This window comes from Ranitomeya variabilis, chromosome 3, assembly GCF_051348905.1.
Source record: "Ranitomeya variabilis isolate aRanVar5 chromosome 3, aRanVar5.hap1, whole genome shotgun sequence".
NCBI classification, from domain to species: domain Eukaryota; kingdom Metazoa; phylum Chordata; class Amphibia; order Anura; family Dendrobatidae; genus Ranitomeya; species Ranitomeya variabilis.
Genome location: NC_135234.1, coordinates 77,961,313 through 77,978,219, shown reverse-complemented (window position 1 = coordinate 77,978,219; position 16,907 = coordinate 77,961,313). Strand labels below are relative to the sequence as shown.

Sequence of the window (16,907 nt, the reverse complement as noted above, 5' to 3'; positions counted from 1 at the left end):
CAGCTGCTGCTCCTGCACAGGTGACTCACGGGTAGTGGGTAAACAGAACTGCTGCAGCGTCATTGTCCCATCTTCTAATTTAAGTCTTGTTTTCTGCTCCAGGTATTAGCAGCAGATGCGGACTGCTTTTCTACCAAGAACCTTGTAGACATATTGCTGAGCTCCTGGAAGATACCATGTCTAGTTCAGACTCTGAAGATGATTCTCCGAGAGATAAGTTCTCTTTAGAGGTTCATGATAAGGACTCGCTTGCTGCCTTTGAGAAAGGAGCAAAAGATGGGAAAAGAGATGCAAAGCCTCCAATGGATTCAGCGCTGCAGAAAGAAAGTGGCAAGATCTCTCCAAGCATTGGCTTCAACTTTGACTTTTTGGGGCAAACACAAGGAAATGGTGGCAAGTAAGTGTAGTTATCATATGTGATGTGATCTGTAAATGATTGATGCAATTGCACTCATTGATTAATAGTATAGTGGCATTGATAGGATCCAAAAATAAACATCTATATTTATGGGCCACATTAGCTGAGTACCACCAAAAATTATCAGTGCAAACTTTCCTGGTAAACCCTAGAAATGTTGACTTTACCTCACCCAAATGTTTATTTATCTTAGTCCTATTTAATTCTCTGGCAAATGGAGGTGTCTGTGCCTTCCCTAGAATTCTTGGTGTAGGTTCTGGCAACCACTTAACTATGTTTCTGGTATGTTTCCTGAAATTGGCTAAATGTAGTAATATGAGGTGTTGCATATACCAGTTTGCTAAAAATAATGGAACCCCACTACAATCCTAAAATCAGAGGTCTCATATTTTTCACCATCTATGATAATGATTGAATGATAAGGAAACAGTTGAGTCTGCTCACTTGCACTTTTAGTATATATCTCCCCTAAACTTTAATGAAAATGGACTAGGTCTAGGCAGCCACCCCTCTACTACATATGGAATAGTGAATAGAATGGATGGTCCTTGGATGAAGACATCTGAGACCTCAATAATGTTGTAGTTTGACCTTTAGTGGTCAAAATCTGTTTTGATGTCCTGTCAATAGACTATACCTAGAATTGACGGATGTAACATCTTCAGTGGCAATTATTTTCAGCAAAAAGTGCACGTATTTTATCAAACAACTGTTCCCAAAGTGTCCAAATCCTTCATGTCTTCTGTAAAAATATATATTATGAACAAAAGATGTCACCATTACTACTACACTGAAGTTAGGACAGCAGGTAAATAACGCTATTTGCATAAAAAAAGTAGAAGATCACATTAATTTCCAAATTGCAGTCTTCATGTTTCTGATTTTCAGAATGTTCACAGTAATAGAAAAATAAGTTGTTGCCTCAATTTTATTTCATTTCTCTTCCTGCTGTGTAATTCCACTGACAGCACATAGATTACATTTTGTTTAGAAATGATTTACGATCTTTCCCTAGATCAGGGTAACAACAGCAATTGTAAAACCTATGCACTTATTGCCTCCACACAAGATGGACTGCCTTTTATCTTTTATTTCTCAAACTTTCATCAATTCAGACTTGTGTGCGGGTCTTCTTTGATATTAAGGAGAAATGAGAAGGAAAAGCTGCATAAAGTTTAAGTAAGGTTTTACACAAATGATTCAATAACGTCTGTGGTAATGGCTGCAGGTTTGTACTTTTTGTGTTACTACCACCTCTACTTCTTTTTCCCCCCATACTATATTCTTTCTGTTCATTATTCAATTAGTGGAGACAATTAAGCCTACGGATTACGTCGTTTGCTCATGGGGTTGTGCCTGTGGTTGGCTTACAGGATGTAAATATGACAGTGTTGAATATGGCTTTAGATTCCATTACGCTGATGTTAGTAAGTAGTCAGCGAAGCATGGTAACATGTAAAATAGTGCACAATCCCTGATATAATTAACTTCTTGCCTTCCCTGCTATATAGGCTAGTCGTGACTCTCACCTGTCAAGTTCTAGATGAGAGCCCAATACATCAAATTTTTCACACCAGGATTCTGGTGTAAAATCTTTGAAAAGTTGCAAAATGTAGTCACAACTTAGAGTTGCTTGAAAATTTTGTGAATTTTGGCATCTTCACTCTAGTTATCTTCAGCTCCAACTAAATGGGTGGAGCAGGGATGGGACAGAGGTACGTTGGGGGTGTGACGCTTCAGGTCATCTAATTAATGATGAGCTGTCGCATTCAGTAAGCCAAAAATTTCACTACAGTCTCTGACTGGAATGAGATTTCTGACATAGAACACAGAGGAGCACACCATTCGTCAAATGCTTCAAATCATGACGAGGCATGCACCTCTTCATGAATCATGAGTGTCTGACTCCAGGACGCCCCCTCGTGAACAATTCCAGACTTGATGAATCGGACCATTGACTTTCTCCTCTAAATCTTCCACACTAGACTGACACCTTGCAGTCCACTTTTCTGGATTCCTGTTTGGTAGAATTTGCTTTCTGTCTGGCTCACCATGGCTGTGGCGTCGGTAAGCCAAACCTCCAACTCTGACTCCCGACTTCCTCATACATGGCTCATGTTTATGTGATACATTTACTGTAGTAAAATGGCAACATCACCATTACGATACAATAATCAAGCTAATTAGATTAAACATAATATATTTATTGGAATACAACTTTAGAACACAAAAAAACTTTAGTAAATTGTAAATATGCAATACACTATGCAGTAAATGGGAAAAAACGTACAGAATAACATTTGTGCAATCTATGAATTTGTGCTGAGAAATAATATCGCCTCCATCAGATCCTCCTTTATAGATGACCTCAAATCTGATCTAATTATTTTAAGACTAGAGAACAACCTCTGTACACTAACTTGGGTTGGTGGCAAAGCGGTAACCACATGGGCAACTTCTCTAACAATTTCAGGGTATAAAGGAATTGCCTCATACACAGTCAGTTTTGATGAACGGTTGAACTCTTCTACTGCTTTGACAGGAAGTGAAAAAAGTTTGCTGAAATATGGTCAATCTTTTTGCTATGGGAGTGGAATCTTTTTCCCTGCGGCTGTCAGACTCTATTTCGTTTTGACCATCCACAATCTTGTTGTGGTTTTCAGGCTGCTGGTCTTTTTCCTCTGGTGCTGGGTTTGTCCTAGATCAGGTGATTGCATCACCCTTTATTACCCAGCACCTGCCTCCCAGTCCTTGCTGGACAACAGTGTTACTCAGCTAGTGTTCTGGCTTGGTGCCTTGTTAGCTTTCTGTGTTTGATATTGTGCAGTTCTGGGATTTCTAGTTCTGCCAGTTTTGTTTTGGGTTTTACATTCATTTCTGCACCTTCCTCTATTTTCCTTCTAGGAGGTTACCTGTGTTTGTTCCCAATCCCTAGATAGTTACACCCTTCCCCCCCCCTACCTGTAGGTCTTCGTTTGAGTTTAGCCTAGGAAACATTGGTGGGTCTATTCACAAGGAATAGGTCGCTCACTCCATTGTAGAGTTTCAGCCTAGTCCTACTACAGGGTCAGGTGTTCCCCTTTTTACCCTAGTCTTGAGCAGCAGATCCATAACAGCGGCAATGCTTTGCCTTCTCCATGTCATCCAATAACTTTTCAAAATTAAACTCCTCATCTGATGAGGCTGGAGGTATGGTAGCCGTAGCACTGGCAAGACCCAACTCCTCTTCCTCTTGGCAATCCTGTAGCCCACTGATCCTAACTACTTAGTCAGAGCTTCTTTTCTTTTAGTAAGATGATAGTCATCCAGCAATATATGATGACTCAGGTCCACATAAACAGCTGCCAGAAAAATATTATTTTCTAATAGCAGTGTCTCTCTCTGTTTCATTGAAGCAGCAATGCCATCTGCGATTAAACCTTCTCTTTGGGACAAGCAAGTTCTTCCCCTCATTTATGAAAATGCCAGGAGTTAAATCCTCAGCTTCTAATTTTTTAGTCCTTGTAAATGTGTGATGAAGCAGTTCCTACTATTCAGCCACCTGTGTCCATTTATCTTCATTTAATGTTACTTGAAGGTTGGCTATATCTACAAGGAAGGGTTTCAGCTCAAGCAATTGCTCAACCATTAAATAGGTGCTACCCCACAATTGCTTGATCCACAATTGCTCTTTTTCCAGCACATTTCATCAAGATGCAATCAATTTTTGGGGTTCTGGCAGCAATAACCAATTTCCTCACCTTGCTTATCAGAGTTCCAGCATGTCCCTCTTGCAGACTATCTCTTATTGCTGCCTGCAGCGTGTGCACAACACAGTGCATGTGATGAACATGAGAAAGCTTTGAAGCAGCTTAAAAAGATAATCTAATTGTAAAGTATTATTTTGCTGTTCTTCTGTAGTAATATCTGTTTATTCCTCAGTTACAGGACTGTGGCCTTCCATCTCAAACATACTGAATTTGAAGTTTTCTTCTAACTGCTGTTCACCTTCATTATTCTCATCATCAGTTTAATTGTACTTATCATGTTTGAAGCATTGTCAGTTATAATAGCAAGAACCTGTTCTTTTTTGAGTTTATAATTTTGCAGAACTTTTTCCACTAAGACCTGGAGAAACTGGCTAGTGTGATGAGCTTTAGTATCTTTTACTGCCAGTGTCTTGGTAACTATTTTCTTGTTGTCACAAACAAATCGAATGTTGTTAGCAAAATAGTTTACTCTGTGACATTTGCAGGCATCCATTTTAAGAAATATAAAGTGTCTCTTTAAGATCTTCCTTTTGTTTTTTCAATCACTAATTCTCTAATACTTTTTCTTTCCAAAGAAACACCGAGTTTGCAGGCCATTTCTTTATTAAGAGCTGAAAAAGTTGGTCATGCAAATAATGATAATGATACATCATCTTTCACAAGCTCTATGAGCTGTGTTTTAAACATATCTGCTGTCATTGTTACAGTAAGTTTGTCACTTACAAAACATATTGTAAGTGATGTTTGAGACTCACTTTCCACCTCCTTTGCATGGTGGGAAGTGCTGGGCACTGGTTTCTTGATGTGGCTGTGATCTTTCTCAGTCACAGCTTTGAAAACTTCTGGGTTCAAGCCCTGTAGATGACTTTTTAGATTGGAAACTCTTGTAGGAGCATTTTTTATCACTGCCTGAGTATTCACTGATTTTGAGCTCACAGCATTTTCTTTCACCTGTCATACACTGACACACAAAATATTTTTTTATCTGGAGTTAATGTGAAATGCTCAACTACAGCTGATTTCATAGGTATTTTTTGATCATACAAATTTGCTCTCAAAATAATTTTTTTCCTATAAAAAAAATGTATATTGTAATTCCTGCAAGAATAGGGAATCATGTATAATTTTGGATAGAAATAAAGCAAACTTTGCATAAATGAATAGTACAGATGATAAATAAAAAGTTTGTAATATGTATTATTAGATAGCTTTACTCTGAACTTTCAATCTCAGGTGTTTCTCAGGGTATAGCTCAGTAAATGTTTCACATCATGATGCTTCCCTGTCTATGAAGAGGGGAAGAAGGATGGAGAAAGTTTGTGCTGAATCATACCCCAGAAAGAGACTGAAACTGCTAACAGAGCTAATAACATGAAGAACATCAGATCAACTAACCTCTCCAAACATGAGCTCAGAGCAAAAGCAAACTAAATCATGAAGCATACAGAGAAAACACACACTAGACTATTGATTTATGCATAGTTTATTAAAAATTTTGATATGCTTTAATAAGTACCTGCCTTAGTCCTGTTTTGCTGTTCATGCTAGTAGTTCTTGCGATGAATGCAGGGCTGCAGGAATTCCTTATCAGTGCCTTTTTGATCTGATCTGTAGAGGAGGAGCTTTACTACTGAGCATGTGCATAAAGTGCAGCACAGATTCATCTCAACTAAGTGTTGAGATCCTTAGATCAGGAATAGAACAGACTTTTATAGGACATTTCATAACTTTCCCAAAGTCTAATGAAAAAATATTCAGCACATACTGCATTTAAATACTGTACACAATTTATTATATACAGTGACAAACAAAAGGGTAACAATGTTTTGAACGTTTCACTTTCATGCTCCATATCTCATCATTCACTACTGCTTCGAACGTGAGACTACCATTATTATATAGGCAATTACCTTGCCTATCTCATACATAAATTTGACTTGCAACTCTTTAAAATATGATTAGCTATGCAGATTCTTGTCATGTCACTGCCTGTTACCAATTTGCTCCTAGTGATGTAAAAATCTTTTCCTTCCTGCATACTACAAATTGCAATTTGCTCTTACATTCTCTAATAGCTCAGTTTGTTATTAGGTTGATTTTCAAACGAAAGGTCACTGTTTCGAATTGAGAAGCAGCCATGAAGATTTACCAAGAAAAGAGAAACAGCATCATGCAGTCCATCAACAGTGGCCTTTTGGCCAAGAAAATTGCCAAACTGCATCATGTGAGTGCCATGACAGTTGGAAGAATATGAAATAAAATCCATCCATCCATTCAAAAACCGAGAGGTGGATGTCTATGTCTATTAGTTCTAGCTCTACAAACATGGCAGTGGAGGTGGCTCGTATGCTTCATAATAGTAAGATCACAGACGTCCATACAAGCACCGTGCGACGCACGTCACACAAGTGCAGCACGGCGGCTTAGTGGTTAGCACAGCAGCATGCAGCACTGAAGTCCTGGGTACAAATCCCACCAATGACAACATCTGCAAAGAGTTTGTATGTTCTCTCCGTGTTTGCGTGGGTTTTTCATCCAGGCACTCCAGTTTCCTCCTACATTCCAAAAACACACTGATAGGGAATTTAGATTGTGAGCTCCATTGGGGACAGTGATGATAATGTCTGTAAAGCGTTGCAGAATATGTTAGCGCTATAGAAAAATAAAGATTATTATTATTATTATTAAGTCTGGAATGGTGGCCCCCCAAAAATTGAAGAAGCCTTAATACCGTCATAAGAAGTGTTGGCTCTGGTTTGCAAAAAAGTATGACAGTTGAAGATCGGAAACGGGTGAATTGGAGCAATGAGAGAAAAGTCAATAGACTAGGCTCTGATGGGTGCAAATGGGTCTGGAAGAAACAAGGAAAAAAAGGGCTAATGGATTGGGAAATTGAAGGAACTGTCAAGTTCAGTAGAGGAATCCTGGTGATATGGGGTTATTTCACATCCAAAGGCATTCGATAATTGACCATGATTGATGGTGGTCTCAATGCTGAGTTACAGTTATATGAAAAAGTTTGGGCACCCCTATTCAGGGGCGGACTGGCCCGGGTTGCAGGAATGCATATGCCCCCCGGGCCGGTGCCTGAGCAGCTGCACAGGGCCGCTGGAGGACCGGCAGCGATTTTAATATATAGCGCATCTCGCCAGCCGGCCCTTTAAATCTTGTCAGTCAGGTCCTGTGTGCGTGCATTGCCCGCGCTGAGAAGTGCTGCGGCGGCCCGGGTAATTAGTGCACGAGCACGGCCGCATTGCTAGTTCCTGCGCGTGCTCGTCTGCTGCTTGTGCCAGCGCGGGCAAGCAGGAGACCACGCGCGCACATGGAGAGATTTGAAAAGTCCGGCGCGCATAGAGGGCGCCTCCACCTGACTGTGTGTCTGACGCTGGCCGGCCTGTACCAGCGTCAGAGAAGACTGTTCTCCTCATCAATGCCTGGGATCCTCTCCTCTTCACCGCCTATGCTGGACAGGACCCGACCCACTTAAGCTCTTCATCCTCCCGACCTCCCCCCCATCTCAGGGACCTGGGTGAGTCCCAAGATGAATTTTTTTAATGTATATACAGCAGTTGCACCTATATAATGTGTATAGATTGCTACATATACATTATATAGGTGATGCTGCTGTGTATAATCACTATACCACCTATATGATGTATGTATAGCAGTCTATATCTTATATAGGTGACACTGCTACTGATGAGTATATACCTTATATAGGAGACACTGCGGGGTGGGTGTGTATGTATGTATATATATATGTACATGTATACACAGCAGTATCACCTATATAACGTATATACATCAGTAGCAGTATTGCCTATATAAGATATAGACTGCTATACGTACATTATATAGGTGGTATAGTGATTATATACAGCAGTATCACCTATATAATGTGTATAGGCTGCTATATATACATTATATAGGTGATACTGCTGTATATACTCACTATACCACCTATATAATGTACGTATAGGAGTCTATATCTTAAATAGGTGAGACAGCTACTGATGTGTATATACATTATATAGGTGACACTGCGGGGGTGTGTGTGTATATCACACCACTGTATACACAGCAGTATCACCTATATAACGTATACACACATCAGTAGCAGTATTGCCCATATAAGATACAGACTGCTATACATACATTATATAGGTGATACTGGCTGCTACTCCTGTATATAATCACAGTATCACCTATATAATGTATATACGGCAGGCTATATACATTATATAGGCAATACTGCTACTGATGTGTATATACACGTTATATAGGTGATACTGCTGAGTATATACTGTATCGTTATATAGGCGATACTGGTGTGTGTATATATACACACACACACGTACATATATACACAGCAGTATCACCTATATATAATGTATATACACACCAGTAGCAGCATTTCCTATATAATCTATATAGACTGCTGTATATACACTATATAGGTGATACTATCATACACAGCAGTAGCAGTATCGCCTATATAATATGTATCCAACATTTGCAGTATCACCTGTATAATGTTGACTACTGCATATACGTTATATAGGTGATATGCTGTGTACAGTCGCACTATATATCTGTGTGTGTATGTGTGTATATATATATATATATATATATATATAGCAGTTTCACCTAAATAATGTGTGTACAGCAGTCACAGTATCACATACAATATATAGGTGATACTACAACTATGCACATCAGTCGCAGTATCAACTATATATTGTATATACAGTAGTTTCAATGTGATATATATCCAGCAGTCACGGTGTCTCCTATGTACATCAGCCTCGGTGTCTCTTATGTGATGTATGCATCATAATATAGTATAATGGTGTCTTAATTATAATATATTGAGAGAGAGGGAGAGATGTTTATATGGTGTAGAGATGTTTATATAGTGTGGTGCTATGTACATAGTGTGGAATTCACACTATATATACACTGCTGCCACATCTCTACACTATATAATATATATACACCGCTCTATATTCCTTAACACGATATATAATATGCAGCTGTGTATATAATAGATTGTAGTATACTGTATATACTCGTGTATAAGCTGAGGTTTTCAGCATATTTTTTTTAGTGCTGAAAACGCCCCCCTCGGCTTATACACGAGTCATTGTCACAGAAAGATGGAGGGGGAGCAGCGGGTCACAGAGGTAGGAGCCGGCGGCTGAGGCTAAAGTCTGTGCCGCTGCTAAAGAGAAATGAATATTCACTGCGCTGGCAGTGAATATTCATTTCTCTTACAGTGTGCACAGCCACAGCCGCCGGCTTCCAGCACACATCCTACTTACCTTCCCTCCGCGCCCTTACTGAATCTCGTTCCGGGGCCAGCAGCTCTTCAGGCCGAGCGATCACGTGTCCTCCGCTCATTAAAGTAATGAGTATTCACCCCTCTCCACTCCCATAGGTGTGGGTAAATATTCATTACCTTAATGAGTGGGGGACATGTGATCGCCCAGCCATAGGAGCTGCTGGCACCAGAACGAGATGCTGCGAGGGCATGCAGGGAAGGTAAGTAGGAAGTGTTTTTTGTTTGTTTGTGTTTTTTTATAGGAACCATGCATACAAGGATGGGGGTAAGGAGCCATGCATACAAGGACGGGGATAAGGAGCTATGCATACAAAGACAGGGATAAGGAGCCATGCACACAAGGACAGCGGAGCCATGCAGACAAGGATGGGGATGAGGAGCTATGCATACAAGGACAGGGATAAGGAGCTATGCATACAAGGACGGGGATAAGGAGCCATGCACAAAAGGACAGGGGAGCCATGCAGACAAGGATGGGGATGAGCAGCTATGCATACAAGGACAGGGATAAGGAGCTATGCATACAAGGACAGGGATAAGGAGCCAGGCATACAAGGACGGAGATAAGGAGCTATGCATACAAGGATGGGGATAAGGAGCTATGCATACAAGGATGGGGGTAAGGAGCCATGCATACAAGGACGGGGATAAGGAGCTATGCATACAAAGACAGGGATAAGGAGCCATGCACACAAGGACAGCGGAGCCATGCAGACAAGGATGGGGATGAGGAGCTATGCATACAAGGACAGGGATAAGGAGCTATGCATACAAGGACGGGGATAAGGAGCCATGCACACAAGGACAGGGGAGCCATGCAGACAAGGATGGGGATGAGCAGCTATGCATACAAGGACAGGGATAAGGAGCTATGCATACAAGGACAGGGATAAGGAGCCAGGCATACAAGGATGGGGATGAGGAGCCATGCATACAAGGACGGGGATAAGGAGCTATGCATACAAGGATGGGGATAAGGAGCCATGCAAACAAGGACGGGGATAAGGAGCCCTGCAAACAAGGATGGGGATAAGGAGCCATGAATACAAGGACGGGGATGAGGAGCCATGCAAGCAAGGACGGGGATAAGGAGCCATGCAAACAAGGACAGGGATAAGGAGCCATGCATACAAGGACGGGGATGTGGGGACAATGTATACCCGGCTTATACTCGAGTCAATAAGTTTTCGCAGTTTTTTGTGGCAAAATTAGGTGCCTCGGCTTATACTCGAGTACATACGGTATATTGGGAGCTGTGTATACTTCTACTGTCCTGCATAAATGGTGTAATTCTCAGTATCTATTCTTACTATGTATGTGTGTGTATCTATATATCTATCTATCATTCCAATTAATTGTGAGAAAACTAGCGGACTCTTTATTAGTCCATGTGGCAACGTTTCAGATCCATAACTGAACATTTCTCTGATATGGAAGTGAAATGTTGCCACATGGGCTAATAAAGAGTATAAAAAAAAAAATCGGTTCCATTTTCTTCCACAACAGTGGTATGATTTTCTTCTCACATCCGATGCCATATTCTACTGTGATTCCACCCTAATGAGTACCTGTATTAAGCCCACTTTCACACTATCAGTATTTGGTCAGTATTTTACATCAGTATTTGTAGCCAAAACCAGGAGTGGAACAATCAGAGGGAAAGTATAATAGAAACATATGCACCACTTCTGCATTTATCACCCACTCCTGGTTTTGGCTACAAATACGGATAAAAAATACTGACCAAATACTGAACATGTGGCCTTATTCTGTATATATACACTGCACAGTACCACTCCTCCTGCATATATACACTGCACAGTACCACTCCTCCTGTATATATACACTGCACAGTACCACTCCTCCTGTATATATACAATGCACAGCACCACTCCTCCTGTCCTGTATATATACAGTGCACAGTACCACTCCTCCTCTATATATCCACTGCACAGTACCACTCCTCCTGTCCTGTATATATACACTGCACAGTACCACTCCTTCTGTCCTGTGTATATATACACTGCACAGTACCACTCCTCCTGTCCTGTATATATACACTACACAGCACCACTCCTCCTGTCCTGTATATATACACTGCACAGTACCACTCCTCCTGTATATATACACTGCACAGTACCACTCCTCCTGTATATATACACTGCACAGTACCACTCCTCCTGTATATATACACTGCACAGTACCAATCCTCCTGTCCTGTATATATACACTGCACAGCACCACTCCTTCTGTCCTGTATATATACACTGCACAGCACCACTCCTCCTGTATATATACACTGCACAGTACCACTCCTCCTGTATATATACACTGCACAGTACCACTCCTCCTGTCCTGTATATATACACTGCACAGTACCGCTCCTCCTGTCCTGTATATATACACTGCACAGTACCACTCCTTCTGTACTGTATATATCCACTGCACAGTACCACTCCTTCTGTCCTGTATATATACACTGCACAGTACCACTCCTTCTGTCCTGTATATATACACTGCACAGTACCCCTCCTCCTGTATATATACACTGCACAGTACCACTCCTCCTGTCCTGTATATATATACTGCACAGTATCACTCCTTCTGTCCTGTATATATACACTGCACAGTACCACTCCTCCTGTCCTGTATATATACACTGCACAGTACCACCTCTCCTGTCCTGTATATATACACTGCATGGTGCCATTTCTCCTGTTCTGTTGTCAGAGAGGCGACATTGGTCTTTGGGAAGGTCAATACTGGTTTATTATTTTCAGGTTTTTTTGTAGGAAAATTTTAAAAAATATTGGAAAATCCATTTAAATGGATTATCCCAAGTAATCTCCTATGCCGAGATCTTGGAATCGCCGGGGTCCAACCGCTGAGACCCCCATGATCCCGAGAGCTGGAGCTCTAAAGAGCACCATGCAAATGGACCTGTGGTTGATCATGCGCACTTCGGCGCCATTCACATGTGGCTCTTCAAATAACTCCTTTAAGAGGATTGTTGAAGGGCAGAACAAAGTATAGCAAAATTCACTGTTAGGGGGTGGGGAGTGTTTGAGTATGTGGACTGGTGGGGTTTTTTGTGGCAGGGCTGCTTTTTTGTCCCTGTCCGGCTGTGTGTGTGACTATACAGTGGGGCTGTGCGTGAGTGTGATTTTACAGTGGGGCTGTGCGTGTGTGTCACTATACAGTGGGGCTGTGCGTGTGTGTCACTATACAGTGGGGCTGTGCGTGTGTGTCACCATACAGTGGGGCTGTGCGTGTCAATTTTACAGTGGGACTGTGCGTGTGTGTGTCATATTATATATTGCAGTCACAAGACCACTTGTTCCCGGCGCAGGCACCGGAGAATCCTCACAGCGCACAGTGCGCACGATATGAGGATTCACACATAGTGACTAGACATGTAGCTTAAGATCCGACAACCCCTTTAAGGTTGGGCCGCTACTCATGGGCCACTGCTGTGTGCTTGCCCCCCAGGCTAAAATTTGCCAGCCAGCCCCTGCCCCTATTAATCTTAAGCTTAATGTTTTATAAAATTCGTGTTTTTGCAACAGCTATTTCAGTTTCATATATCTAATAACTGTTGGACACAGTAATGTTTCTGCCTTGAAATGAGGTTTATTGTACTAACAGAAAATGTGCAATCTGCATTCAAACAAAATTTGACAGGTGCATAAGTATGGGCACCCTTATCATTTTCTTGTTTTAAATACTCCTACCTACTTTTTACTGACTTACTAAAGCACTTTTTTTGGTTTTGTAACCTCATTGAGCTTTGAACTTCATAGCCAGGTGTATGCAATCATGAGAAAAGCTACTTAAAGTGGCCACTTGCAAGTTGTTCTCCTGTTTGAATCTCCTCTGAAGAGTGGCATCATGGGCTCCTCAAAACAACTGTCAAATGATCTGAAAACAAAGATTATTCAACATAGTTGTTCAGGGGAAGGATACAAAAAGCTGTCTAAGAGATTTAACCTGTCAATTTCCACTGTGAGGAACATAGTAAGGAAATGGAAGAACACAGGTACAGTTCTTGTTAAGGCCAGAAGTGTCAGGCCAAGAAAAACATCAGAAAGGCAGAGAAGAAGAATGGTGAGATCAGTCAAGGACAATCCTCAGACCACCTCCAGAGAGCTGCAGCATCAACTTGCTGCAGATGGTGTCACTGTGCATCGGTCAACTATACAACGCACTTTGCACAAGGAGAAGCTGTATGGGAGAGTGATGCGAAAGAAGCCATTTCTGCAAGCACACCACAAACAGAGTCGGCTGAGATATGCAAAAGCACATTTGGAGAAGCCAATTTATTTTTGGAAGAAGGTCCTGTGGACTGATGAAACCAAGATTGAGTTGTTCGGTCATACAAAAAGGCGTTATGCATGGCGACGAAAAACACAGCATTCCAAGAAAAACACTTGCTACCCACAGTAAAATTTGGTGGAGGTTCCATCATGCTTTGGGGCTGTGTGGCCAATGCCGGCACCGGGAATCTTGTTAAAGTTGAGGGACGCATGGATTCCTCTCAGTATCAGCAGATTCTTGACAATAATGTTCATGATTCAGTGACAAAGTTGAAGTTACGCAGGGGATGGATCTTTCAGCAAGACAATGATCCAAAACACCGCTCCAAATCTACTCAGGCATTCATGCAGAGGAAAAATTACACTGTTCTGGAATGGCCATCCCAGTCCCCAGACCTGAATATCATTGAACATCTGTGGGATCATTTGAAGAGGGCTGTCCATGCTCGGCGACCATCAAACTTAACTGAACTGGAATTGTTTTGTAAAGAGGAATGGTCAAAAATGCCTTCATCCAGGATTCAGGAACTGAATAAAAGCTACAGGAAGCGACTAGAAGCTGTTATTTTTGCAAAAGGAGGATCTACTAAATATTAATGTCACTTTTCTGGTGAGGTGCCCATACTTATGCAGCTGTCAAATTTTGTTTGAATGCAGATTGCACATTTTCTGTTAGTACAATAAACCTAATTTCAAGGCAGAAACATTACTGTGTCCAACAGTTATTAGATATATGAAACTGAAATAGCTGTTGCAAAAAAAACAATTTTTATAAAACATTAAGCTTAAGATTAATAGGGGTGCCCAAACTTTTTCATATAACTGTATATGCAAGTATCCTACAAGATGAGTTACTTCGTACACTCAAGTACTGTGGGTATGAAAAGGACGACATAGTGTTCGAGCAGGAAAACGACCCAAAGCAAACATTGAGATTGGCAAAGAAATGGTTCAATGACAATGAAGTAGAGGTGCTGTATTGGCCCCCCACTGTCCCCAGACCTCAAACCAATGGGACACTTGTGATAGAGTTGAAGAAAAACTTGTATACATACCCAAGTGCGTAAACCAGTATGTACCAAATTTGGGAACATGTAGAAGAGACCTGGGATCAGATTTCGGTTTAGACATGTTTCAATCTGATCAAGAGCATGCCCAGAAGGATTCAGGCAGTTTTGAAAGCCAAAGGTAGATTTACAAAATACTAACAAAATACTAAAATTAACATTTAGTATTTTTTGATTGTTATCCGAGCATCTGGGCATGCTCGTATATTATGTTTGAGTCCCTGAGGCTACATGATTTGAGGCTATTAGACAGCCTGAACACATGTGGGAATTGCCTGTTTAATAGGGAATCCCCACATGTGTTGCGGCTGTATAACAGACGCAAATCATGCAGCCGGCATGGGCTCAGTCACAATTTAAGGGCACTCCCAGATGCTCAGATAACACCCGAGCGTGCGTATATAAGAAAATATCCAAGCATGTTCGCTCATCACTACACATAATTTAATTTATGGACGTCAATGGTTAAATGTCTTTGCCTGTGTGGACTGGATGGGTTGTTATTGACATCTGGAGAGAATTTCATTTCAATAGCACCTTAACATCTTTTTTACTTAGAAAATTGGTGACGTGGTCAATACTTATTTCATCCACTGTATCTCTCCCCAATACTAGTTATTAATATGAGTTTACCGTATATCCTGGTACATCATTAAATGTCAATAAACTAAACCTCAATTCTTCCTTTACACTGCACATTCCTATAAAAATCCTCAAATACAATAGCTCTACACATACAGTATAATTATTTTGTGATATATATATAATTGTATTGTTTTTATAACATAGATGAAAGAAATATAATTATATAGAATATGATTACATTAATATTGCCAAACAATTATTAGTATTAATCATCCAAGTATACCAAATATAGTTTTTAGCAGATCTTGCCGCACCCTGTCCACACTGGATGTTAGGCATCTGACTACCTTGTGAGAATTAAAGTACAGAGACACTTAAAACCTCCCTTAATCAGACATTTGTCACATTAATCTAAAAGAATCTCAATTTGGTAAAAAATTTGCAAACAAAAACTCTTCTTTATCCAGTCCATAATAACATAAGAGAAATAAATCATTAGCCTCTGTGACCGTGATAAGACCTGTATCATGATGGTTTGGCTAATGACTGACAAAGTTAAAAGTTTACATACATTTCATTAGTATTTTGTACCATTAAACTGAATGACTTGAGTCAAACGTGTGGGATATCCTTCCACAAGCCTCTCACAATAGTTGATCGGAATTTGGGCCCATTCCTCCTGAAACAATTGGTGTAACTGATCCAGGTTTGTTGGTCGCCTTGCTGTCACCTGCCTTTTCAGCTTTGCCCATAATTTTTCAATAGGATTGAGAGAGCAGAGCCTTGTCATGGCCACTCCAAAACATTGACTTTGTTATCCTTAAGCCACTTTGTTACCATTTGGCAGTATGCTTCGGGTCATTGTCCATTTGGAAGACCCATTTGTGCCCAAACTTTAACTTCCTGGCTGATGTCTTGAGATGTTGCTTCAGTGTTACTACATAATCTTCTTTTCTCAAGATGGCATCTATTTTGTGAAGTGCACCAGTCCCTCCTGCAGCAAAACAACCCCATAACATGATGCTGCCACCCCTGTGTTTCACAGTTGGGATGGTGTTCTTAGGCTTCCTATTTTTCCTTCAAATGAAACAATGGACATTATGCCCAAAAAGTTAAATTTTAGTTACAGACCCCAGAAATGTCTCCAAAAATGAAGGTCTTTGTTCCTGTGTACATTTGCAAACATTAATCTGGCTTGTTTATGTTTCTTTTGGAGTAATGGCTTCTTCCTGGCAGAGTGGCCGTTCAGACCATGTTGATACAGTCCTTGTTTCATTTTGAATATTGGCACAATCTTACCAGGTTTCATCATCATCATTGTGAAGGTCTTTTGCTTTTGTCCTTGGGTTGATATGCACATGTCGGACCAAAGCACGTTTATCTCTGGGACACAGAACCCTTCTCCTTCCTGAGCGGTATGATGGCTGGACATTC

General features: G+C 40.8%; 1 protein-coding gene and 1 long non-coding RNA gene across 4 annotated transcripts in view; one reads left to right on the top strand and one right to left on the bottom strand.

Moving 5' to 3' along the window:
* LOC143815218 (transient receptor potential cation channel subfamily V member 1-like) overlaps window positions 1-16,907 on the top strand; it is a 183,235-nt gene that overhangs the window by 27,621 nt on the left and 138,707 nt on the right. For 2 of the 3 annotated variants that reach the window (XM_077294233.1, XM_077294232.1), the window contains exon 2: window positions 103-397. In XM_077294233.1, the coding sequence (XP_077150348.1) occupies window positions 177-397 (221 nt within the window). In that variant the 5' untranslated portion in view covers window positions 103-176. Of the gene's footprint in view, window positions 1-102; window positions 398-16,907 lie in introns of those variants that run through there. The other variant, XM_077294234.1, reaches the window with a different exon arrangement.
* Window positions 1-16,907, bottom strand: part of LOC143815220 (uncharacterized) — a 176,159-nt gene that overhangs the window by 86,693 nt on the left and 72,559 nt on the right. The window lies entirely within an intron of this gene.